Genomic DNA, 26,834 nt, shown 5'->3' on the forward strand with positions numbered 1-26,834 from the left:
AATGAGAGACAAACAGTAGAACAGCATACGTCCAAATATTTTCACAAAGATGGTAGAGCAAGAAAGTGTATTGATTCACATCAATATTAGTGAACCCATTATAAACCTCAACCCTCTCCTTAACTAGAAAGTCTAGTTAATATTTGGAGTGTCCCATATGCAGTATTGGCAACTGATTTGCATGTCTTCCTGACATTATTGAACTTCATGCCTTACCTCCTGCTTCAGAGGAAATGCAGTAAAGGTACATTGGCTCTTTCCTTTGTACCTCTAAGATGGACAGTTTTACTCTGATTGAAATGCATGTCTCTTCTCTGGGCCTGGAATTTGCTTCCCTGTCCTGAAGTGAAAATGCCTCGATCACATTCTTCTGTTTCTGGCTACTCTGAGAAATAGCTTTGTCCTGTTTTTGCCCCCAATGGATTTTTAATGTTTTATTTTCCCTCACAATGTGAGGGAAAACATGTGAGGGGAAAACAAGGACTAGTGCTCCATTATTGGCTTGCTGAAAAGAGATCTGGCAGATTGGTGTACTGTAGGGGAAGAGGGAGAGATGAGGATACTTGAATACTACAGTGCACATAAACATGTCCTGGCAACTGTGTGGAATGGGCCATCAAATCACCCTTGAATCTCTTTAAAGCATCTGAAGGGTCCCAGTTTAAGTCCATATCTTTGACTTAATATGTGAAGATTCAGTTTGAAAGGGGGAATTGACTGAATCGCCTTCAAACAAGATTGCCCCTATGTAATTTCCCACTGCCATATGAAATATTACAATAGGAGAATTTATCAAAGAATACCAAATACTTAGGGATGTTCTCAACTGTTATTATTTACAAAAGTGAGTATATATACTGTTCATATATCACTGAGATCACAGCTGATTATGCCTGAATGTTTTTTTTATTAAAGTTATGTTTGTGCATTTTGGTATAATACATAATTCAGTGACATAAATGGAAAAAAATGGGGGGAAAAGTCTTAGCAAAAAAATTTATACAACATAGCAGCTTGCTCATGGAATGATAAGATTGTACATTAATGTTTCAATTGTTTAGTCTGTAATAAAACAAAGACTCAGAACCTCCCTGATTTGAAATGGAAATCTCATCCCAAAAGAAACAGTTATTGATTATTCATATAATCCTTTTTTTCAAATCCAAAACTAGCAGGTTGCAATAAGTTACTGGCTTGTTGCAACCAAATGAGCAAAGAGCAAGATCCACATATTTACATAAAAGCTTATACAGTATGTTGATTAAAAGACAATTTGAGTGTGCGTATACGTTAACCAACTACAGAAAGCACTGCTTTAAAGCAGATAAAGAAATGCAAAGAAGAGTGCAGGAACTCTTCATGTGATAAAGACATATTCCTAGAAAAAACATACAGTATATTTGATATATGAGTTGAGCCAAGGCTCTGATTAGTATTCTGACAGGGTAGCGTTGTGTTTACTGCTGGAAGAGATAAGACACAGCAACATATATCTCTGAAGGCGTGAATTTTGTAATCCATTAATCGTTACCACACACAGATTGGCAAAATAACAAAAAACTCTATTTTTAAAGATGTTAAATTACAGACATGATAAAGTGTATTAAAGAAAAACATGTAGAATTTGTGGTTACCAAATATAAGCAAACATAATCAGGATGCTGAACTAATTCAGCCTGAATTCTTTTCCATACAACCGAAATGAACATACATATATAGTGTGTGTCATCTCAGACTACTTTCTCTTAAAAAGGTGCATATAGCATGTAAATATTTATAAACCAAACTTTGTAGTCAACCAAGATGAATTTTTACAATGGAACTAAAAGAATAGTTCACCTGCTTACCCAGTAAGAGAAAAAAAGTTCATCAGATGCTGGATAAAGATAACAATTTTAATGAAGTGTAATCTTGAATTAAATTGGGAACCTAAGGGTCAACCTGATGATGGAAACCAATGATCTTATCTCTATTCATTTTAAATTTTGAACAATCGCACCTGGTAAACCACCAACTGGACAAACATGACAAGACTGGGAGAAAGAGACCAATTTGTGTTATTAGACAATAGGCAGAAGTACATTTCCCATTGAACAAAACACAGTCTAAGACTTCTCTATCATCTTATCCCCCTATTTCTTATGGAGGCTTAAAGTCAACCCACACAAAGCATTCCCAAAAGTGGTGATTAGCTAAGTGACCCAGCAGTTGTAATTGTAATAGAATAGTAATTTATAAAGTATGGTATAGAGAATACATTGCAACAGTAATATTAGGTAGTATAGTGATTGTTATAATAATAGTATACTGTAGTAGTATAGAAATAGTGATAGAACAAAATATAGGATAGAGACAATAGAATCTACTTACATATACATTTGTACGTTTCACATATCACTTTTATATTTTAGAGAGATTTAAAGAAACCACCTGGTCCAGCTGCCAATGCTTTTGCATCTTTCCTGAGTCTGGATCAATCTAATTGGGTATGGTTTTAAAAAAATTACTGCCAGTTATATAAACAGTCAAATGTTTTCCCAATTTAGTTTTCTGTATTGTAGATACATTGAGCTAAATCCACACTATCCCTAAACAGTTTTGTTCTATAGTCTAGCATTACTGGAAGACACCACTGTGGGAAACCATTGTAGGTTAAAAAAAAGAAATAGTCTTGGTCTACTTCAGAGACTTAATTATATTCCAAATGCAGGAATACTCTGATGCTTTCATGAATAGTCCAAAAGTATAATAAAATTGACTGTATCTATATTCTAGCTTTTTGGCTGCATGGATATGGAGCACCAGCACTATGTGAGTCACTGGTTAAGGAATTAATGTGTTTCTCAGCCATTTCTTGGAGAAACATACCAATATTCATTATATCTCTTGAATATGCATTAGAGATACTTAACGTTATCTTCACATTCAAGCCAATACAAGTGAAACTCCCTTCATGTCTTGACTAAATATGTGGAGATTGAGGAGAGTTGGGCAGGATGCATGAAAATCCCCATTTTCTCTCCACATTAAGCCCTTCTCATGTTCAGACAAACATCTGAACAAAGTGTAAGTCTACTATGCATTGTGCATTCTTCAACATTGATCTGGGTGCTAAGCTTTCATAGGCAAATGCCATGGGGAGGACAGTTTGCTTTCAGTTAAGTTGATAAGGCAATGTGGTTGACCAATTAAGTCTTATGCAAGTGACTAAAACTGACTTACTATTGGGAATCTAGCCCAGGGGGATGAGATTTAAGAGGACAAAATCAGTCATTCCTTCTTATGCTTCTAGGTTGATAGAGTTACTTAGCCTCAGTACTTATATTTGCATCAGTGGCTAAATATCTAATGTTTACCCCTTCAGAGTTTTATTTTGTGTGTGTGTGTTTGTGTTGTGTTTGTTTGTTTCTCATTCACAATTCACATGGCTAATTGCAAGAGGATAAATATGCTTTCTGGGAGGGGCCCAGAATGTGCCCACCTCCTCCTCTGGCATTAGAAGCATATACGTTTGACAAAGAGAAACACATCCCAATTGCAAATGATGTTTTGCAGGGGAAAATAAGGGGAACAGCCTGCTCTGCCAAGATTTTGTGAAGCTTTATTTGATACAAAGAATACTGGGAAGCTTTCCAGAGCTAGCTTTCTATACTACAAAGTCATGCCTCTGCTATGCTGAGAATGCAATTAGTTAAACCTCTCAGGACTTTTATTGTTTATCTTGTGCAGCCTAATTCATTATTAAATAAGACAACAAACCCCTTTTCCCTCACTGACCCACAATAGATGGGTGGTTTAATACTAAAGCATTTCTGTAGGCAAAGTACAACTGAACAGCTACAGAGGGGCCAATCAAATTCAGTCTTCTCATTGTTAGCAGAGATCATGTATGCCGGTAACCTTCTTCACCATTGGACATGCTGACTTTAGTTGCTGGGAGTGATAGATGAACATTTGCTGGGATCCAAACACTCCTTGATAAAAGCAAATAACACACCACTTGGTATCTACCATAGGGCATTTAACAGACCATAGATGAACTGGGTGGAATTAATTCTTCCTTCCTTCCTTCCTTCCTTCCTTCCTTCCTTCCTTCCTTCCTTCCTTCCTTCCTTCCTTCCTTTTTCAAACTGGTTTATGCCAGGGTCACATTTTGAACCAGGTGGTTTTAAGTTGCCTCTCCATGTATACATTATTTGTGTTGGTTAATTCTGCTAGATGAAACCCAAGCAATCAAAGCAAGTTCTCTGCCACTTCTCTGCAATAGCTGTTTGAATGTCATGTCTTAAGTTTATATCATGTCTTCTTTCTCTTTTCCTTCCTAATGATGTCTAGGCCTGAAGTGAAATCAAAGTTCAAATCCTGAGAGAGCTTTGAAGCCTGATATAGAGGGCTTTCCTTTAAAGGGGAGTTGCATTTTATGAAATATTTTCATTGCAACTCTAATAAAGAACTGATGTGAGTTGTCTAGATAGCTGATCAAGCTTAGCTATCTGATAAGGATTCTTTAAAATTTGTTCTAAGAACTATATCAGAGTTCAGGGAAGCTTTTTTGATTGAGTAAAATCCATACATGTTGCTAACAGATGTTGTAAAATTGTATTAATAGTTTGAGAATAAATACATTAAGGAAAATATCCTGTTCATAAATCATTACAATCCTAAAAGTGCTTCTTAATTACCATTTCCAGATGGCTATCTGTGAACAGATAGCTTAGAGTCCTCCAGGTGAATCCTCTGAGTATCATAATTTGATCAACTATGCTTCAAGAGGATGTATAGTTACACACACTAATCATTACCTTTAGATTAATTGCATTCTAAATATCTCAGCCTTCAGTATTTTATCAGCAGTCCCACATGGCTTATAAAAGAGTAGGAAATATGAACAGTACATAACAAGTAAAATTCATTACTATGCCAAAGCATACATTTCATAAAAAGTGTGGATAGGATTTATTCTACTTGACTGTTCTTCTACACAAAGAAAGCTGCTAATTAATTTAAGTACATAATCACCAGAGGCGTAAGCCAGGCAACAGTTATGTGTTTTTGTTTGTTGACCAAACAAATAATAATTTCTACTATTATAACAAAGATTACAATAAAGATTGTGGTTTGGTAAAAAGAGAGAATTGAGAAATCAAATGTCTTATTGCTAGTGGATTGTGACCAACATTTTATAGAAGTGTTAGTAATTTCATTTATAGAAGAAATTACTAAAACTGGTTTTGCCTGCCCTATGCTCTGCAGAGCAGCTCCAAAGGTGCAATGGAGAAACCTGTACTGAAAATATAGCTAAGGTTTGTACACAGTTAGATAGAAGGCATGTTCTTTCCCATTTGGGTGTCTTCCAGAAGTATTGAACTGGGACATCCATATTGACCAGAGTTTTTATAAATTATCAAATACAGTACATCTTAAGAACCACAGATTGGAGAACATTACTTGATCTCCCTTCAGCAGTTTCTCCTTGTTGACTGATCCTGGCTTGTTAATTGGTTTGCTGAGGACCTCCAGGAGATGAAACAGTAAAAAAGATGCCTAGAGAGTCAGTGGAAGAAAAACGAAAAGTAAATCTTACCGGGCATAGGTATGAATCAAGTCTGAGCTTATACTGTGGCAATAAGAGAGGTAAAGCATTGGTAGTTTATCATTCAATGACCTTGATTTAAGGTGGGCAATTTTATATTAGTGAAAGGAAAAGAAATAAATCTACCTGATTGCTGTGACCAGTTAGCACAGCATTTTGCCAATAAATCGCTCACATTTTCCAAAGTTTTGACTCTTAATGGGGTGGAGTCAACCATGGTAACTGAGGCAATGTCTTGCCACATTTGGGACTCTGATAAAGTAAATAGAATGCTCAATTTCAGCTGTCCCTGGCCACTTGTGGGTTTGATCTCTTCCCTCTCTTGGTCCTTAAGTAGTTTGGAGAAAGTGGGACATATTGGATTTGTGAGGTGATCTAGACCTCTTTGAAAGGACTAAGGCTGGCAGCCTTGAGAAAGATTGTAATATGTTCCTCTTAAGAAGCCTTTCTTGGAACATTCTGTATCTGACAATTATTGCCATGTTTCTAAGCTGTCATTTTGGAAGAAAGTTACTGTATTACTAATCAATGTATCAGTCCTGGAGTACCTTAGAGGAAGCAGGTTATCTAAACCATTTCAGTCAGGATTCAGATCTAGGCATTGGTCATGTTTGTTGATGACCTTTGTGTGGATCTAAATGGGGTTACTCATGTAGTTCTCATGGTATCTTGATTTAAAATTTGGCAGCGTTGTTTTGCAATTATTTGCATTTTTTTTGCAATTATTCCACCATTTCTGACATTCTGGGTGGTGGGGGCATGGACTGGCCAAGTGGCTGCTTCCTTCTAGTCCTTTTTGTCCTTTCTTCACTACCTTTTTACATGTAACCACTGGGGAATCAGTTTAAGTATCTTGATATTTCTGCTGTTGCTTTAGCAGGTAGAAAGAACAGGTTTGTATATCTGGACTGTGGCAGTCACAGCTGAGCAAGTGGAGCCAGTGAACAGCAATGCTTTATCCAGATTCAACTGGTGTGCAGGTTCCGGGCCCCCCTTGAGCATGATAATTCTATTTCATGCTGTCATCACCATTGCAACAAATTCTACCTGGGGCTGCATTTGAAGCCCATCCTGAGCTTCAGTTGGTTTAGGACCTAATAGTTTCATTATTGACAAGTACCTGCAAACATCAGCACAGAAAATCTTCTCCTCAGACACTACTAACACTGGCTTCCTGTTAGCTTCCAAGCATGAATAAGAATGTTGTTTTTCAGCTCTAAAGCCATACATGATTTGACACTGGAGTGCTTGTAGAACTGCTTTTGACCTACTGACACATGTACCCCAGAAGAACCTGTTTGCAATTCCCTAGTTCTATGATATGTAGTGGGGTAGAGGTTCAGACCTGTTGTAAGTAGGCCTGCTTTTCAGAACAGACTCTTCACATAATTCAGGCAGCCCCACCCAATTGGTTTTCCATAAGTTACTAAAAACTGACTTAGAGACATTCATTCCTGAAACAATGACATCAGTTACGTATGATTTTATATGTACTTTATGATGGGTTGGCTTTTATTTTATGTTATTTTTGTAGTTATACTATTGACATTTTGTATTATTTTAATGGGAATTTGATAAACCACTAAGAATATTTTTATTGCAGAAAATATCAGCCAAATAAGCTCCTAATTTCCTCTCACCCTGAATTCCACCCACTGGTGCTCCTTAGAGAGACAGTTACTATGTTTAGTGAGTCTTTAAGAGACCTTAGATAGCCAAGAGGTCACTCAAAATAAGTCTCCTTGGTTCATCACAGTGCATTTTGCTCTTAGTTATGACATGACCAATGGGTGCATGTGAATATCCTATCTTTCATTATATAATAATTTTTCCAGTTGGCTGTAGCTTCTCTACTTCAAATATTTCTCAAGGGAAGAAACCATCCCCCCACCACCCATGGACTTAGTAGTTCCACCACTGTTTTAAAAAGCCCTACTTTTGAGAAATTATTAGGCAATTTCTTTGGAAAAAATAACTGCCAATATCTGGTGGAGTAGTTTGCAAGGTGATTTGTACCCAACATTAAGAGAGGTTTTTCCCCTCAATAATTATCTAAATAAAGGGTTGTGTCACAATTCATTTCTTCAAACTCTGCTGCTTCACCCTAGTTATCAGAAGGTTTAATTTACAATCCAAAATACAACCCACCCATCCCGCACACATTAGTATATTAAATTTCATAAACACATTAAGAAGTATAGTTGAACAGAAAGGCCACATTATTCCCTTTTTGTAGCATGCCATATCCCACAAAAGATTTGAGAATAAGAAAACTAAACTCCTATGGGACTTTCAGATCCAGACAGACAAACAGGTACTGGCCAATCAACCAGATACTGTGGTAGTAGACAAGGACCAAAAAACAGCAATAGAGGATCAGAGTTTGAAGAAGGTACAGACCACCCACAAGGGTGAGAATTTGTGTGTGTGTGTGTGTGTCTTTGTGTACACACAGACACACACATTGCACTTAGCACAAGTACGTGTGTAGGAAGATGATCAAAATAAGCTGTAGTTTCAAATTTTATATGCACAATTGAAATGTTTATTTGTAAATGATTAGATATAAAGTGGTTAAGGTGCTTGCTTTTATCTAACTCTACCTGTCAGCTGCTTCTTAAAGAATCCACATTTTTTTTTCTTTTAAGGAGTTGTCAGGAAGAGACAGAAATCACTCTGGCTAGATCTGAATCCTAATTCAGATTTGAACACCATACATCACGAATCTGCACTCATCAAGTGAAGTGAGCAGCATTAGAACTGAGTGTCCTTTGCTTCTCTGGATAACCTAGATAGGGGGAGCATTAGGCTTGATGGATCCCCCGCATCATTTGACAGCCTTCATTATCACTGGGTTTGATCTTTTGATCTTATAAGACTGAACTTAGGCATTCTTTTCAGTTGTTTCAGTCTTCTTGTAAGAAAGATTTTTTCCTTACTAACTGTCCTTTGACTGTAATCTTGGACCCAGGCTCCAGTTTAAGAAATAGATGCAGTGTGAGAATATCAAACAGTATAAACATATTAAGATCTATACCTGAGCTGGAAAGGCTGTTTTTCTAGCATAGTATATACATATATGTATTTTGCATTATATATTAAGCATTTGCTTATTATGGATCTACTCAATAAGACTCACACAAATAATAAATGACAGCAGCCCTGACTGAGTCCTAAAGGAAAGCTAAAATACTAAATCCCATCTAAATATAGCTCCCTTACAGCACATGTGCATAGAACATGTGCTGATAAAATATCTAAGATGTAGCTCAGCATCCTTCGATTACATATACAGTATAGCAACCTTTATGGTAAATTTAAAATTAATATTGCTTATGATTAAGGTGGAACATAGAAAAGTGGATTTTCTTTCTGATGAATGCTAAGTTGTTGACAAAAGATTCTAGAAAGTTCCTCTTTCCATATAGATAACTGCTAGCTCAGTTCATGAAAGAAGCACAAAAGCCCAGGGGCACTCTAAAGATGCAGATTTTACAAAGGATTAATACAGAAGAGAGATTATGAATAATCTCTGGATTGAAAGCCTCCTCTTAACTGAAGTACTGTTTAGTGGCTGTGTTAAAATGTATGTTCTACTTTTACAAATTATCACAGACTAATTTTAATCTGCTATAGCAGCTGAAATCCAACACATCTGGAGAGCAAAGGGTAGCATAAAACTTACTTCTTTTATTTAAGATTGATGAGAGATAGTATAGAATTTACTTCTCTTATGTAAAGCAGGAAATACATGGTGCCTTAACTGCAGTTTTCCTTTGCAAAACATCCTTGAAAGTTGCATTGAAAGGACTTGAAACATGGAAAGAAAGAAATCTATTACCTTCGTAAATGTAATACATGTGCAGGTGTAATGGGACACACCATTTTGGAATTTGTTCTTGTTCTTTCATCTTTCTCATCAAATTCTTTTGTTTGTTCTTTCTTTCCTACCATTCCCTCCCCTTTTCCCTTTTCTCCTGCCCTGTTGCCCACCCCTCCATTTCTTGTTCTTCAGAACTCTCCATCAGTCTTCTTGCAGTGATAGTAATTGTATGTGGACTGGCTCTGGTGGCAGTTTTTCTATTCCTTTTTTGGAAGCTGTGTTGGGTTCCTTGGAGGAACAAATCTATTTCAACTAACACTCCCACCACTCAGACTTTGGCAGAGCACGACAAAGACAATATGGCTGACAAGCTAAAGGATACTGGGACTCTTGGATTCTTGGAAGCAGCAGTAAAAATCAGTCACACTTCACCAGATATCCCAGCAGAAGTTCAGATGTCCATGAAAGATCATCTAATGCGACGCACACGAATGCAGAGACAAACAACAGAACCTGCATCTTCCACCAGGTAAGAGCAATTCTTGGGTTGTTATCTATTGCATTTCTTTAAGTTATGGTCTCCAGATTCAGCTGTAAGTGATCAACAACCTGGCAATGATTAAATTCAAATTAATTTTGCCATATCCACTATCTGAAGTAGCAACTTTTTTCTTTTAAATATATTCTTGACGCTTGAAAATCACTAAGCAAAAAGGTGATTAAACTGAACTTTTGGCTGACATGAACCACCTAGATCTGAACTGAAGGAAACTCCTCTTATTTAATGTTGATCTTTGCCAAAGGTTGACTTGATAGTAAACCAGTTCAGGTATTACACTAAACTCCCTAAGGGCTGTTATTCTTAACTAAAAGATTCAAACCTTATTATTGTGACTTGACCTCATTGTGTCAAGTTGTCAATACGTTTGTGGCTACTTTAATTTTGTTAGAACTTAGGGAGTCAAGGAGATGTATCAGTGACATGGCATACTGTCAGATGGAATTACAGCCTTTTGCACTTTTTCTTGCTTGTGTGGCTCAAGCAACAATAATTAGATAAACAGACTTGACATATCACTCACTGCATTGGCTTAGAGGAAGCTGCATTCTAGTGTTTAAGATGAGATACTGCCTCAGGGTCACTCTAGTCTTAAATGAAGGAATAATCCATGCGTGAAGATTCATTACAAAGAAAGGAAGGGTATGTAGAAAACTGAATGCTGAGGACAATCTGGGACTTTTTTTGCCCAGAGGCCACTGATACTCATATCTCACCCACATAATCTTCTCAGCTGAGATGTTGAATGATTGTACTCATGTGGTTGTTGGATATATACTAAATTTATTCAGGTGTCTATCAGTTTCTCCCATAGAAGTGAGGCACTGAATTTCCATCACTTCTAAGTATGATGGTTAATAGTGAAAAACAGTGGCACATTCAGCCACCAATATCTATAAAGGAACATCTATTGTCTGTCTATTTTATTTTCCATTTCTTTGGTTGATGTCCTCTCCTTAATTCTACTCAGGCAGGAAATATCACACAGAGATACTTTTGAACCTGTAGAATACATACAAGATCCTATAGTTGCTTTTGGGAATGGCTCTTCTACATACCAGTCTCCCTTTCTCAGCTTCCCCTGAGTATGCAGTCTTTTACAGCCTAATGATGCTCTTTCTGGGCTTTTGCATTTATATCTTGTATTGGCCAGAATGTACATAAATATACACACACAGTTTCTTCTCCCACATATACATGCATCAACCACACAAATACATTTATATCCTTATATTCCTTCAGTGGATAGGCCTAATCATGAATACAATAGAATAGAGCTGGAAGGGACCTTGGAGATCTTCTAGTCCAGCCCCCTGCTCAAGCAGGAGAACCTACACCATCTCAGACAGGTGAATGTTCAGTCTCCTCTTAAAAATCTCCAGAGATGGAGTGCCCACGATTTCAGGGGGTAAGCTGTTCCACTGGGTGATTGTCCTCACTGTCAGAAAATTTCTCCTTAGTTACAGGTTGCTTCTTTCTTTGATCAGTTTCCAACCATTGTTTCTCATCCTTCCCTCTGGTGCTTTGGTGAACAACCCGGCCCACTCTGCCCTGTGGCAGCCCCTCAGATACTGGAACACTGCTTTCATGTCTCATCTATTTCTTCTTTTCCTTAGACTAGACAGACCCAAGTCCTGCAGCCATTCTTCGTATGTTTTAGTCTCCAGGCCTTTGATCATCTTAGTTGCTCTTCTCTGAATTTTTTCCAAGATTTGCTTATTCTACACAGTGAGGAGAAATTGTTCTGATTTTTTTAAATGCTACTTGCAACAAAAATATAATTGTTTTTATTTCCTTTTATGGGAGAGGGTTTACTATAGATAAGCAGAAGGCTGTCACTGGAATACATTGGAGATTTTTAGAGATGGCATATAGCTCATTTATATATTTTACCTTAATCTCAAGGCAACATCTTTGTTTCTACAAGCTCATTCTTTGATACTAATCTTATGCCTCAGCTTAGACAATGAGCACTTTAATTGAGTGTCTACTTTAACCTCACAGTACAAGTTAGTCCTGCTATTAAGAATGTATTCAAATAGGAAGTACATATATCCTCCAGCTCCGTGCATAGGGTGGTGTAATGGTTATTAAATTGAGATTGATTGTTGAGAAATGAAAGGACTGCAGTGGGATTATTTAGTTCTACTTCCCTTGTTTCCAATTCCTTTGTGGTTTACATGTGTTGAATTGAAATTCCTTGAGGTAGCAAGCAGTTTTTATATTCTGAAAGTATGTACACTGGTGGCATAGCCCAAACAGTAAAAATGATAATATTTTCCCAGACTCCTTGGATTTAGAATGAGATTATAGTATCAGCAAATAATTCATAATCTCATATTAAAATATGTAGTGGCCAGAGAAAAAGTCCAAGTGATTGCAATAATATAAATGTGACTCCCATATCAAAAAAACAAGAAGAAAGACATGGTATAATGGTCAAATAAAGCACAGACATACAAAAGGACTCATAAGAAATACAGTGATGCTCTTTCTCTGGCATATTAATCAAGCACGTTGTCAGGGCTGCAAATCTATAAAGTCTTGGTAAGGAGAGGCTGAACGAGGTAGTAAATATTGTCCCTTCGGTAGATGTTTGCCTGCCATTCTTAGTTTAAGATTTTCTTACTCATGTCCATTAAGTTAATTCACTGAAAACAGAAAGGGAAACACATTAAGAAATTCAATTAGAAAAGTTCCCCTGGGAACCAATTGTATAAGAAATAGAAAGAAATATGATTAGTGCATCTTCCCACCTCAATGTACTATGCGGTATGCTAGAATACTGACTGTAGACAGAGAGGGTTTGCAACTTCCTGGACCCAATGCTTCTGTTTAAACAAGTAAAGGTAGCAGCCAGAGGGCTTTTGCCCATACTTTGCCCATCTCATTACTGCGTTGTACCCTATATGATTTGACCGTAGGCTTTTGGAGAATCTCAGATGCTGCAACTGATCCAGAACATATTGACCAGACCACTGACAGGTCAGCTCTGCCTCTGCAGATAAACAGTACTTTTCAGGTTGCTGCAGTTGTTATTCAGATGCTGCTAAGCTCAATTAAAAAAAACATACAATTACTTAAAAACATATATGATGTCACACTGCCTTGCCAAAGTTATGCTGCCCAACCAGTCTCAATTTCTCAAGAGGCTTCCTAAGAGATTTTTCTCCATGGGAAGTGGACAAGTCCTTCGTCAGGCAGCAGGCCTTTCCTGTAGTTGACCCATGTGCTCAGCAACCTGGTTTCCAAGAGGTATGCAAAGTATCCTCCTTCTTGCATTCCACAAACTATTTAAACTTTTACTCTCTTATGCTTTTGACTGATGGGGATAGTTATCTTTGTAATTATGAACTGCTTGGTATAGCTTTCTTTAATGGAAATTTTGATTTTGTACACCAGCAAAGGTGGATGAATGGGATGGTCAACAAGTACTGGAAATAAATAAATAGAATATGGTGAATATATGGTGGCTATCTTCTTTCCCTTCCCTTTTATTATAATTCTCATAAGTTCTGATTCAGCAGTTGGGAAGAAAGGAGAGTGAATACTTTCCTTAGGGTCATTCTCACGTTCTACTAATCATGACACAAAAATGCATGCAGACCATTTTTAAGGGACCTATCTCTGTGATAGTTCCTTTCTTTCATCCCCTGCCCATTGTTGAGACACCTTACATTGTCTTTAGCTGTTCTAATTACTCTTCATTGACAATATTGATGATTACAAAGTCAGAGGTTTAAATTTGTGCAGGTCCTGTTGGCTACTTGAGACTGTTTTGCCCCTGTCCATCCCTTTCTGCCAATTGCTGGGCACTGCCTAATGGCCATTTTAGCTCAGACTGCAGAAAGTGACCAGACACCTGGCTAATACGTGATTGGAACTTTGAAAACAGTACAAGGTTTATTGCTAGATCTGCTTGTTAACTACAGCTTTAGCATTCTCTTGAAAGAGTGGGATTTAATTAGGAAAGAGAGCCACATTCTGCCAGCTGGGTGTTGTTGGTTTTCTTTCAAATTAGGACAGGACTGTTTTTCTACTGTTTCTGCCCACAAGGGAATTCATGAAGCTGAAGTTTCTACAGTTTTCATTACTTTGGGGACAGTGCCATTTTGATTATTTTACAGCTGTTGCAGTATTATTATCTTGAATGAAGTGAAAAGGAAATAATCCAATGCCCCTGGCATTAGTATCTTCACTGCACCAGTGACCTCTCACTCAGGCTTCTTTTGAATAAGGCTCTATTGCTCTTCTGAAAATGTACTAAACCTGTTATTAGAAAATAGTTGCACTGACAGGTGAGTGGAGGATAGGAAAAACAAGAGATAAAGTCGGAAGGGAATTTCCAAAAAACACCAGGATAGCTCCATCATCCCTGCTACTTACCTGTCACTTGGGCAACCTGAAGATGGCTTAAGCCTCCATCTTAGATGCCACCCACAGGAACTTAAGTCTTCCCCATTGCATTTTAAGGAAAGTGGTAGTTACTTTTCTTCCTGGCAGGTGACATTAAGTGGAAGAGAAAACACAACTAGGAGAATCCACTAATTACTGCCCTTAATTTGTCTGCCTTTAAACTGCAAGGACAGCATCTGTTGCACTGAAACAGAATAGGTGTTTGATGTTGGGATAAAAGAATTTATGTCACTGTATTTTTCTGTCACTTCAAGGACCGAAGGAGTGTGCATTAGGAAGAGCCATTAGATATATATTATAACAATCCCTTCCCTTTCCTCCTTCCTCTTTCATGATACAACAAATTATGACATGTTTAATAAATCACCCTGCTCTCTGGAGCATGTTTAGTGGGGCAAATTAGGGAGCAAAAGGAACAAGTGATGACCTGCCTCATTTCCCAGGAGATTCAAATCATAGTAGTTTTTCTTGGAGAGAAAAAAAGTTGTAAGAGATTTAAAATTCTCTTTTCTGAAAATTAATTAAAAATGTTATCTTTTAAGTACAGTGAAAATACAGTAATTTCTCTTTTGTTTAAAAGTAAATAGGGGACATACAGCTCTCCAGAGGTTGTTCAACTGCTGAACTGAAATTTAAAACTACATAGGGAGGATGGATGAGATTAAAACATCTTTTTCAAACATTCTGGTTCCTTGTAGGCTGTTATTTGGATGATAATTATTTTAATAGTTCGAATGCATGTAAGATAAATTTGTAGGCATTTGCAAACACCAGAAGTTCATCTTTCTTTAACCAGGAGACAGTGATTAATCTCAAAATTTGAGGGTGGGAGAGGACTGGCTCCCTATTTCTGGTCTGTGCATGGTCTACCTTCCATTTGCTATTCTCACAGTGGTTCATACAATGAATGCCATTTATTTCCAGGCATGCAATATGTTCTCTTCCTTTTAACTCTTGCAGGCATACTTCTTTCAAGAGGCACCTGCCCAGACAGATGCATGTTTCCAGTGTGGACTATGGCACAGATCTACCACTTGCAGCAGAGCAGCCCACTTGCATTGGCCGGATCAAGCCTGAGCTGTACAAACAGAAATCTGTGGACTCTGAGGACCCCAAGAAAGAGGCTGAAAAAACCTGTGGGAAAATAAATTTTGCTTTGAAATACGACTATGAAATCGAGACTTTGATTGTGCGGATCCTCAAAGCTTTTGACTTGCCTGCTAAGGATCTCTGTGGCAGTTCTGACCCCTATGTTAAGATCTACCTCTTGCCTGACAGAAAGCGCAAGTTCCAAACACGAGTGCACAGGAAGACTCTCAATCCCACCTTTGACGAATGTTTTCAGTTTCCTGTGCCCTATGAAGAGTTGGCCAATAGAAAGCTCCATCTTAGTGTCTTTGACTTCGACAGGTTTTCGCGGCATGACATGATTGGGGAGGTGATCCTAGAGAACCTCTTTGAAGCCTCAGATCTCTCTCGGGAGACCTCCATCTGGAAGGATATTCAGTATGCTACAACTGTGAGTATCTGTTGTTACTAGTAATGTAGAAAGCAAATGCAGACCACCATTTTGAATGGTTTGATGTAGTTCTATGTTGCACAAAAGTAATAAGGTTTGTTAGAGGCAGATGAACCAATGGTTTTTGGGAGGTTGACATTATGTTGTCCTTTCTCCTATTAATTTGTTTAGGCAGTCAGAAGTCTTCCACTAAACTAGCATAATTTAGAAAGTTTTGCACATTTTATAATCTGTAATATTATTTATGATGGAAGCTGATTTATCAAGATTTATTTCTGCATGGAGATAATGCACGTATCAAATGTATCTTGGGTTCCACATTTTAGAGCATATTTTACATTCTCATAACTGTTTGGATTAAAAAGCAAATATACAAATGAGAGGTTCATTATACTTACCATCATAATTTGGACAGTTTAGATTTTTTAAATATAAATCTTATACTCTAACGTTACATTATGATGCTGTGTATAAGCAGAATAATAAAACTGTAACAATAAGACATGAAGTTTAAGCCATGTGGCACATAAACCAAGTCCTTTTTCTCTGAATGGAAACAATTCTGAATACCAGTCTGAGCTCTGCTAATATTCTCTTAACATATAACTGACTTCTGAAGGTCCTCCTACAAAGATGGCTCAAGGAACAGTTCTAAACTGACTACCTTATTCAGGATAGGCAGTGTGATCCTATTCAAATTAATCTATGGTCCTGATTCATTTTGACCAGAACCTCTTTGGTTGGGCAGCCCTGCGTCCTACTCTACAAATGTCATTCTCTATTTCAAGATTTCCATTCCAAATGTAACTTAAAGATCCATTAAATAAAAATAAAGATCTTACTTTTATTTAATGTATCTTTAAATTAAACTTGGAAGATCTGACCAGAGTCTTCCCTCATTCTAGTGAAATATATAGTATTTTTATTTACTTGTTTGTTAGATTTATACCCCACCTTTTCTCTAGGCTCTCAAGTCAGTTCCCATGGGGAAATTCCTTCATAATATCTTCACAACAAACAGCAACATATGAAGTAGGTTGGGCTGAAAATGAGTGACTACTGGCCCATGGTCATCCTGTGATAACCACAGATGGGAGTGAACTGGACCTATATCTCCTAAGTGATAAATATATACCTTACCCACCACATAACAATAGCTGGTTTAAGAGCTATTCAGATATCTACTTTCTTTTGTCCTCTTTTTGGCAATGCACTTCTTTTTTTCTGAGAAAAATATTAAAGAATCCCTCTTGAGAGCCAAATTAGCTGCTAATATTATTGAGAGTGGACTCCTCCAATTTTCATCAGGATCACAGTTCATTGGGCCGGAATAATTGAACCCCCAGAGACCTGATGATAAACACACCAATATATTCACTCTTGCCAAATCCACTACTAATTTAGGGAAGAGGGAAATTCCTAATGGAGGCCTCCTTTCTACAGTTAGTAGCTGCTCCAGGAGGCACATTTTCATGGACATCATAGTAGGAAAATAAGAGACGATAATGAGAGAGAAATCAATATAAAACCAAAAAACTTTAATGTTATATTTATTCATTTTACATCAGAATAGGAGGTAAGAAACATTCAAACTGTTCTAGACTGATACAGCAGTGTTGAGAAAATCCAGACACTGACTTTGACCTCCAGCAGTTTATTCTTTTCTCTAGCCTGGTCTCGGGAAGTTGTTGCTTTCATGTCTCCTATCTTTCTATAGTGTAACCCCAAGAAACAACCTGGAATCCTGTTAGTTCTCTTGGATTTCAACTATTACAGAGAAATAAATTGCTTTCCCCAACATAATGAGACCATTTGATTTTCTTCTGCCTTTACCTAGACTTTTCTATCTAATCTTTGCATATTGTCCTAGAAGGAAGCTGATCAACTTGCTTTGAAGCCTGACTTTGAAAACAATTCACATTTTTTAAGTGAATGTGTCTTATCAAATCTTTTTTAACAGAGCTTGACCAAATTTGTATTAAATGAAGAGATACAGAATTTGCCAATTGATTTTCCTCTTGGAGAGGTACTGAGCCCGGTAAACACATTGACTTGAGCTGTAAGGCGGCTGGCTGCCTGGGAAAATTTTAATAGTTCAGGCAGAAGGAAATGATCATACCATGGCAGCATATCTGTCCAGATTCTGAGCAGGTAATTAGTCTTGGAAAAGCCATATTTCTTGAAGGCTTTTCTTACATTCCTGCCCCGTGAACCTTTTCTGCTCTATGAAGAAGCAGAAAGCAGAAGGAGCATGCCAATTGCTGTGCTCCAAGAGCAGAGCCTCATTATTCCTATGTAAATCTTACCATTTTTCATTCTGTTAGTATAACTGTCACACAGGTTAGCAAACAACTGTTGTAATGCTGTAGTGATTGCTAACAGCTCAGGAAACAGAACGTTCCGGTACAGATGCAGCTAATTTTACAAGTTCACTTAGTTTCAGAGAGTAGCCTAGCTTTTCTAATTGGCATCATAAATATGCATTATGTCTTAGCCAGACTTCACCCAAGGATGTTTCTGCTTGCCCCTGATGAAGTTCTTAATCACTCCAAGTTAGAATATTACTGTGGCTAAGAAAGTGAAAACTCATTTTTCATAATGCTGATGCAGAGATATTATCCCCTGTGAAAAGGTTTAATAACACCAACTGGATACTTAAGGATGGATATATAAGAGCTTTTTATGCAATTGCAAGATGACTTTGAAATTTGAGCAGGCCCCGAACAAGGAGTATATATCAGAGGTGGTGACCCTTTGAGAGCTGTATGCAACGAAATTTCATTTTGATGTATGCCGATTGGTGTACATTCAAAGTGACAATAAAGTTATCATCATCATCAAAAGGACAATCTTATATGCAGATTTTCATCTTTATTCTATATTATTCTATGAATAAATTATTTCTCCTATTTTGATCTTTCCACATGATTTTGTTTCCACCTATGGAAATGCATAGTACTTATTAATAAATAGTTTTCGCCATATCCCAGATCTCCAATTTAACAGTCATTTTTAGGACTCACTATAGGGAGGAAATTGGCATTAATAAACCAAAGTGAAAGGTTTTCCTAAGTGGAAAGAATCTGTGAAGATTTCTAATTTTTGCCTTTCCTCATTGAAATTATCTTTGATCTTTCTCGCAAATATCATCTCCCCTGCATTTAGAGACCAAAAATTACATTCTTAACCTGTATCAGATTGATGTTGAGAGTTTACGTTGGCATTGGTATAGTTCAGGAGTAGGCAAACTTGGCTCGTTTATCATTGACAATATTAAGTAATCAGACATTACTAAAGTAATACTGTGGAAGAAGAAATTGAGACTGATAATTGCTGAATTAAAGTATGCAATTAATGTATTATTTCTGTGGCTAAACAGAGGTTAGCAACTGAGGCCACATGAAATTGTTCAAGCCGCTTTTTTGCACCCGTTAGAGCTCTCCTGCCAATGACTCTTTCTGGCAAGATGACAATAATTCTTTAAGGTCTTTCAAATGCATGAATACAATTTTTAAACCAAGAAACTCACTACCAAAGAATCAAACTTCCTGACCCTGCTTATGTATGCAACACAGTCCACTTGTTTGTATCATTACTCCATTTTCTGTTGATTCCCATCTACAATAATGAGGTTTATTTCTGACCTACAATCAGTATTTATATTTTGTAAAATTTGAATCATCTATCCCTGAAAATTTGCCTTTCCATACCGTAAAATCTGAAACAGTTCTTGAAAGTGCAGATAATGAAACAGAACATATATTTTTGATATACACATATACAGCTATTACACAGTTCCTTTCAGGATAAGCAGAGCTCTGGTGCAAAGGACAGAAAATTAGAAGGGAGTAAAGGGGAAAATAATTAAAAGAGGAAATAAGTGAAAAGAAAACTAAATATAGACATGGCATATCTTAGCCCTGTTTTCTACAACCTGGTGCCCTTTATATGTGCAGAAAGTACTTACCGGTATATTAGACTTATATTTCTAACCTATATGAAAGGCATTTGACTGGAAAGCATATTTTAAAGGCTTTTGGCTAGAGAGAGCTCTGATCATTGCATCCTGAATAATATAATAATATATATTCACCTGAATATACTATGTTCACCATATTGTTTCAATGAGCAAAGCCTTCTGGGATTAAAAAAAAAGTTTCTGATGGACTGCATTGACAGACTCAATCCTTCCAGTCACTATTTACTAGATAGGCTTGATGACAAAGGTCAGCTGTGAACATAATATTCATTTATATTGCATTTGGTGTAGTCATGTTTCCTCACTGGTTCTAGGCAGGGGTGTCAAACTCACAATGTCATGTGACGTGTCACGACGTATCGTGACTTTTTGTCCATTGCCAGCAATGGGGTGGGTGCGGTTTCGCTATGATCCATTTGGCCCATGGGCTGGCAGTTTGACATCCCTGTTCTAGAGGTATAATCAGTACTTCAAAAACTTTCTCTATTTTTTTTACTTATTTTCCCTGCCTAACATCTGCTGCTTTTCCACAGCCTTCTATGTTATTAGGAAACTTACATTTAAAACAAAAGGCATAGTTTTGAACCCATGCTTATTTAAGAGAAATGTTTAGTAGCCCTGTACCATCAGGATACATTGCCCAAAAATCTTTTATATAGCCCATGGCAATATTCCGTTCTACTGGTGCTTTTATTCCCTTAAAACAATGCTTACCAAGTTGTTATGTCATTACAACTTTTTATATTAATATTATTTCTTGCAATGGGAATAACAATTGCAAAAACACCAAACTAGTTACATCTAGGGTCTAATGTTTTGTTGGTGATGCTAGTAATGATGCTAGTATGCAAAACCAGTATTGCAACATTGTTTCTTTTGACCTCAGGCAGGTAAAAAAATAACTCCATGGGTCTTTTTCATTTTGTACTTATGCAGCAACCAGGTTATACATCTTTATTTTAAAACTGCACTTCTGTGCATCTTCATTGCCTAGACTTTTAAAAAGGCAACAGCCTGGGATGTCAGCATAAATGATAAAGCACATGTGATTAAACTCAGCCTAGTTTTCCTGCTGTTGCAACCCTATGTATTAGCATATGGCACTTGATTGTGTTATAAACACAGAAGATATTACACTCATTAATTAAGTGATGCTCACCTAGCAACAATTGTATCAGGAAAAAATGCAAGCATAGTGATACCTCTAAGAAGTACCATAAATTACAGAAATTTCATACATATCACTGGTAGCAACATTTCTAGAACATGTAAAGTAAAGATATAGCATAATGAATACCTTTATTAAGAGAGTCCCAAAGAAACAGACAAATGAACATTAACCTGGTATCACCAATATTCATGGAGGAATATTTTAAAATGCTCTTTCCCTTCTACTGTCATAATTTCATCAAGATAATCAGATATTATGTGCAGGCTTTTGTTTTCTTGCAAAGTTATATTGCCAGTTTTTACTATGATAAGCACTTTTCATGAAATCTGCCAGCTTGGTTGCCATTTTAATCAGATCTTATTTCATGTTTCTTCATTGTCAACTAGTCACATGGATATCTTGGAATAAATCGATTATGATAATACTATGATATAGAATAAGTTGCCTATAGTAAGTTTAACTTTTTCAATGTCCTAAGTGTGGAAAGCTTCTAAGAATATGTTCTACTAGGTGCTTATTCAAGCTCTCCACAGGAGAAAATCTTTAAAACTTAATTCTGGTTCTGATAGATTTGTTTCCTAGCAATTTTTCTTCAATTTCTGAGAATAGACAACTACCCTCTATGGACCAGAATAAGCCAATATTGCACTTCTAGATGTTATTGTTTGGAAAGTCTCCAGTTATCCTTCAGAAAGTCATCCTGCTCACCATTCAGTATAGGATTGACTGTGTCTTGACCAGCCAGATGATTGTTTTCGCAAGATGTTGCCAACTTGGGTGAAAAGGTTGAAAAGCCCTGGTCTAACAATATTAGAACTATGCTGCATTTTATGGATATTTCATAATTTGACATTCATAATTTTGGTGGTTGTTATATTGTATAATTCTACTAGATGGATATGGTATAGTAGTATATAGGTACTAGTAGTAGATAATGGTATCTAATCACTTGCTTTCAGGTGTAATGGAATGACTACTAAAGCAGGGCTTTTCAACCTTTTCACTCATTGTACCACTTTTAGGATATGGCAACATCTGAGTACCACCAGTCGCCTAGCAAGGTATCAAAAACTTGATGACCAAAAAAAAAAAAAGGAAGAAAGTGATGAAGTACAGGTAGTCCTTGACTTACAACAGTTTGCTTAGTGACTGTTCAAAGCTACAATGGCACTGAAAAAGTGCCCCCCAAGCCACAGCTGAGCAAGACACCTGCCTGCCTGCCCGGCGGCACTCTTCTTCCTGTCTGAGGTTTTCATTGTTGTGAGCATTTCTGTTGAGGATTGGGGGTGGGGGGAGGTTTGGTTTTTATCCCCCCCTCCATCTGCTGGGTGGTTGCAGCAGGTTTTGGTCACTTCACATGACCTTGGGACACTGTGACTGTCATAAATATGAATCAGTTGCCAAGCATCTGAATGTAAATCACAAGACCCTGGAGATGCTGCAACATTCCAGCTGATTGGTGCTTCTTCTGGGCTCAGCAGAAACACTGGGATCAGCACCAAGCTCCAGCTGGTGCCTGGCACTGATCCTGGTGCTTCTGCTGAGCCCTGACAGCCCCGAAGAAGCGCTGATCCTGGTGCTTTCACTGAGCTCTAACAGCCTTGCAGCTCCAGCCATCTCTCACTCAGGTTTGTGCGGTGCTGCCACTGATTCAGCTCATTCCCCTCCCCCGCTACCACTTTTCTATGATGGTCGTGTACCACCTTCCAGGTGCCAATGTACCACAGGTGGTACCCGTACCACTGGTTGAAAAGCCCTGGTGTAGTGAGTTCTTGGGAAGCAGTAAGCAAGATGAGAGGTTGCAAATAGGAACATTGCTTTTGTCAGCACCCATCCGACGAAGCGAAGGAAAGCAACCGGAACGAGAGCTGGATCCTCTAGGCGACGTTTATTGTGAAGCATAAAGCCACCCAAAGACAAATGAAGTCAGCGTTGGCTGCACAACACACCCAATGCTGCTAAATAGCCGGCAGGGCCCACACCCTCCACCCCGCCCAATCAAACTAATAACCACCACCCCTCTACTTAAGCACCACCATTCCCAGGCTCCACCCTTTGGTTCCTGGCCTTCACGTGTTCCAATGTGCTCCGTCCCTCAGGTACGTATCCTCCCAACCCCCCCTGGGCCCCAACCCGCCACCACTGCTTACAGCAAACCACCCCCCACCCAGGGCTATTCCCCCAGTGGCCCTAAGACCCGACACCCCCACCATCCACCACAGTCCCCGGAACCGCCGCAGTCCCGGCCCGCACAGTGTGGGATGAGACCTGTAGCCACCCTTCCTGCAGTCCTTCGGCTGGGCCATCAGTAGGAGTCCTCTGTGCCATCTCCTGTGCCATCATTGCAGGCACATTCTCCAGGCCGGGTTGCAGTTCCCGGGGAGGGGCAAGCAAGCCCCTGGAGCGAGCTGTCTTCGGGCAGGAGCCTCCATGGAGGCAACGCACAGGCGCACTCTTCCCCGGCCCACTGGAAGTCCCTGGAAATTCCTGGACCAGGCTGGTGGCAGGCAGGCGCTCCCTCTCTGACCCGCCGGGGAGCGTCCTCCAAAAAGCAGTGACTGGCAGCCGGGGGTCCCTTTGGTTGGCCATTACTGGTCGGCCCAAACCAAAGTCCAATGAGGTAGCTGTGTCAGCCAAGCTGCTGCTGTGTTCAGGTTGACTTTCCCCGTCTGGAGACCCATGTTGCATTCCCAGACTTTGTCCATCTATGACCACCTCCCTGTTGTACTGACTGATTGAATCCTCAGAGCTTGTGAACTGCCCTGTTTGGCTGCCGGTTTCCAGCTCTAATTGCAAACCTGCCATGAGGTCCTCACTTAGTGGCTAGAGCTACCTCGTAAGAAAGAGGTCCGGAAATTTTGACAATTTTACCTGGCACCCACAAGTTCCCATGCCCATAGTTCCGGGCCCACACCATATCACCCACTGTCAACACCTTTGGAGACTTTGGGCGTGTGGTGTCTGCTGCCACCCGGTCAGGATGCAACCTGTCCAGTTTCATGATGAGCCTTCTTCCCCAGCGAAGCTCTGCTGGGCTCTTGCCTGCTGCTGTGCAAGGCATAGTGTGCTGGCAAAGCAAAAAATCAGCCAGCCTATGGTGCCAATCCCCGGTCACAATGCGCTTGAGTGACTCTTTTGTTGTGCGCACCATACGTTCAGCCTGTCTGTTAGTTGAGGGGTGAAAGGGAGCTGATGTTGCATGCCTAATGAGGTTAGTCCTCAAGAAGGCTTGAAATTCTGCCACTGTGAACTGGGCCCTGTTGTCCGAGACTACCACGTCCAGCAGCCCGTGTGTGGCAAAAAGCTTTCTAAGCACCTGGATGGTCCTAGTAGTAGTCATAGTAGATATAGGAATTACTTCCAACCATTTAGAGTGGCTGTCGACCACTATCAAAAACAGCTGTCCCTCAAAGGTGTTGTGACTCAGGGCCAGCCTGTGGGTCCGACAGCCGGCTCCGATGTATCGGAGGACTCAGATGTGGGGGAGGAGGGAAACGAACCGGCTGATGATGATTTGGAGGCTTTGCAGAGTCCTCAGCCGGGGACCTCTTCTCAGCTGCGTGAGCCCGAGAGTGCGGAGGAAGATGACCCACAGCTGGCCCTGTTCAAGGACGCCCGATGCAGGAGGCAGTCGAGCAGGAACAAACAAAGAAAGGCTGTGAGACTCCTCGGGAGGAGGCACAGGGAGACCACGCCCTGAGCTCTCTATAAAAGGAGTGTTTGGGGAGGGGCTGGTTGCTGAAAGCAACTTTTCCGCTTGAGAAGACAAGCTCTAGTGTTTTTGTTAACTGCGTAATTAAATCTTGGCAGAAGCCTTTTAGCCTTGGACGCTCTCCAGACTCTTCTTTTTGAATAGGGGTTGCGAGAAGAGGGCTGGTTCAGAACAGTTTGCTTTCAGCCACCCACCCCTTATTACTACGATGGAGCAGCTTCTTGCCGAGAATGCCCAGCTCAACCAGCAACTCACCTTGCTGGCCACTCAGGTGGCACAACTGCAGGCTCAGGTACATGCTGCCCCCCCACCCAGGAGGAAATGTCAGATAGCTATGCCGGATAAATTTGCTGGTAAACCAGAACTGTTTCCTGCCTTCCTGGGACAATGCCAGCTTTATATCAGCGTGAGAGCAGCTGATTTCCCCACTGACCGAGATAAGGTGGGATTCGTGTTGAGCCTTCTGTCGGGAGATGCAGCTTGTTGGGGCACGCCTCTGTTGGCACAGCCTAGCCCTTTGTTGGATAACTTTGGGGGGTTTTGTGACCATATGCGCCTCATGTACGAGGACCCGATTAAGGCGCAGACTGCCACCCGACGCCTGAAAGCTTTGAGGCAGGGTCAGCGCCCTCTACAGGCCTATATCAGCGATTTCCGGCTGCTTAGCCAGGATTCCGCCTGGAATGAGGCTGCGCTCGTGGATGCCTTTCAGGATGGCTTGTCAGAGGAGATGTTGGATGAGCTGGCCCGCGTGGACATTCCCTCAGATCTGAATGGGCTGATCCATCTTTGTCTGCGGATCGATGCCCGGTTGCAGCAGTGAAAGAGTCGCCGTGCCACCCCACAGACCCCTGCCGCCCCTGTTGTGCGTGAGCCCCCAGTCCAGAGGGAGGAGCCAATGGAGCTGGGTGCCGCCAGGTCCCGTCTATCGGTGACGGAAATGGACAGACGACGATCAGAGGGGTTGTGTTTTTACTGTGGGGACCCTGGACATTTGGCTGCTTCTTGTCCAAAGAAGCGTCAGCGGGCATCAGTGACCAAGCCGGCCCTGAGAAAGTCCCCTGCTTTGCTGTCGGGAAACGGCCCGAGCCCGATCTAGACGGTGTGAAAGATCGGGCAACCCACAACAACCACGCCGAGCGATGCCGTTCCGACGGTGCCTGTGAACCTTCACGGCATTTGATTTTGGAGGCACGTCTGATCCTTCCTGGCAAGCCAGAGGGGATTCCGGTGCATGCCTTAATTGACTCTGGGGCTACCACTAACTTTATGGATTCGGCCTTTGTGGCCAAATGGGCTGTTCCCAAGTGTCCAGTGGATCCGCCCATGCTTGTGGAGACCATCGATGGTCGAGTGCTCCTGTCCGGGCCTATTACGGCCGCCACGCAACCCGTGTGTATGGCCATCAGTACCCATGTGGAGGCCATTCAGTTCTACGTCACTTCGGAACTGCACTTCCCCGTGGTCTTGGGACTGGCGTGGCTCCGGGCGCATGATCCACAGATCTATTGGTCTCAGAACTTGGTCACCTTCCCAAGTTTGCAGTGTGTGGACCACACCCGCCATATCTGTGCCGGCCAGGTGGAGGGTTCCCCAGGGGTTTCCTTGCCTCCCGAACTGTCCGACTTTGCTGACGTGTTCAGCGAGTCAGAGGCGGACCAATTACCCCCGCACAGGCCCTACGACTGCTCCATTGACCTAGTCCCTGATGCGCCTCTCCCAGTGGGGCGTTTGTACTCCATGTCGGAGCCCGAGTTGGCTGCATTGCGGGACTTCCTGACAAAGAACTTGGCTCGTGGATTCATCCGGCCCTCGTCCTCGCCAGTGTCTGCGCCCGTGCTCTTCGTCAAAAAGAAGTCGGGCGAGTTACGGCTTTGCTGTGACTACCGGAAACTCAACGCTATCACGGTGCGTAACCGCTACCCGCTGCCCCTCATCCCCGAGCTCTTGGACCGACTCCGGGAGGCTAAGATCTTCACGAAACTGGACCTGCGTGGAGCTTACAACCTCGTCAGGGTTCGGCCGGGTGATGAGTGGAAGACGGCGTTTGGTACTCGCTATG

The 26,834-nt window shown here is 40.3% G+C and overlaps 1 protein-coding gene across 2 annotated transcripts in view; it reads left to right on the forward strand.

Annotated features, from left to right (window-relative positions):
- Positions 1-26,834, forward strand: part of SYT6 (synaptotagmin 6) — a gene marked incomplete at both ends in the record, with an annotated part of 170,423 nt that overhangs the window by 68,267 nt on the left and 75,322 nt on the right. For both annotated transcript variants that reach the window (XM_083358851.1, XM_083358852.1), the window contains 2 exons: positions 9,609-9,945; positions 15,352-15,910. In XM_083358851.1, coding sequence (XP_083214977.1) covers positions 9,609-9,945; positions 15,352-15,910 — 896 coding nt within the window. The remainder of the gene's footprint in view (positions 1-9,608; positions 9,946-15,351; positions 15,911-26,834) is intronic.

Source organism: Vipera ursinii (assembly GCF_947247035.1).
Source record: "Vipera ursinii genome assembly, chromosome: 3".
Lineage (NCBI taxonomy): Eukaryota > Metazoa > Chordata > Lepidosauria > Squamata > Viperidae > Vipera > Vipera ursinii.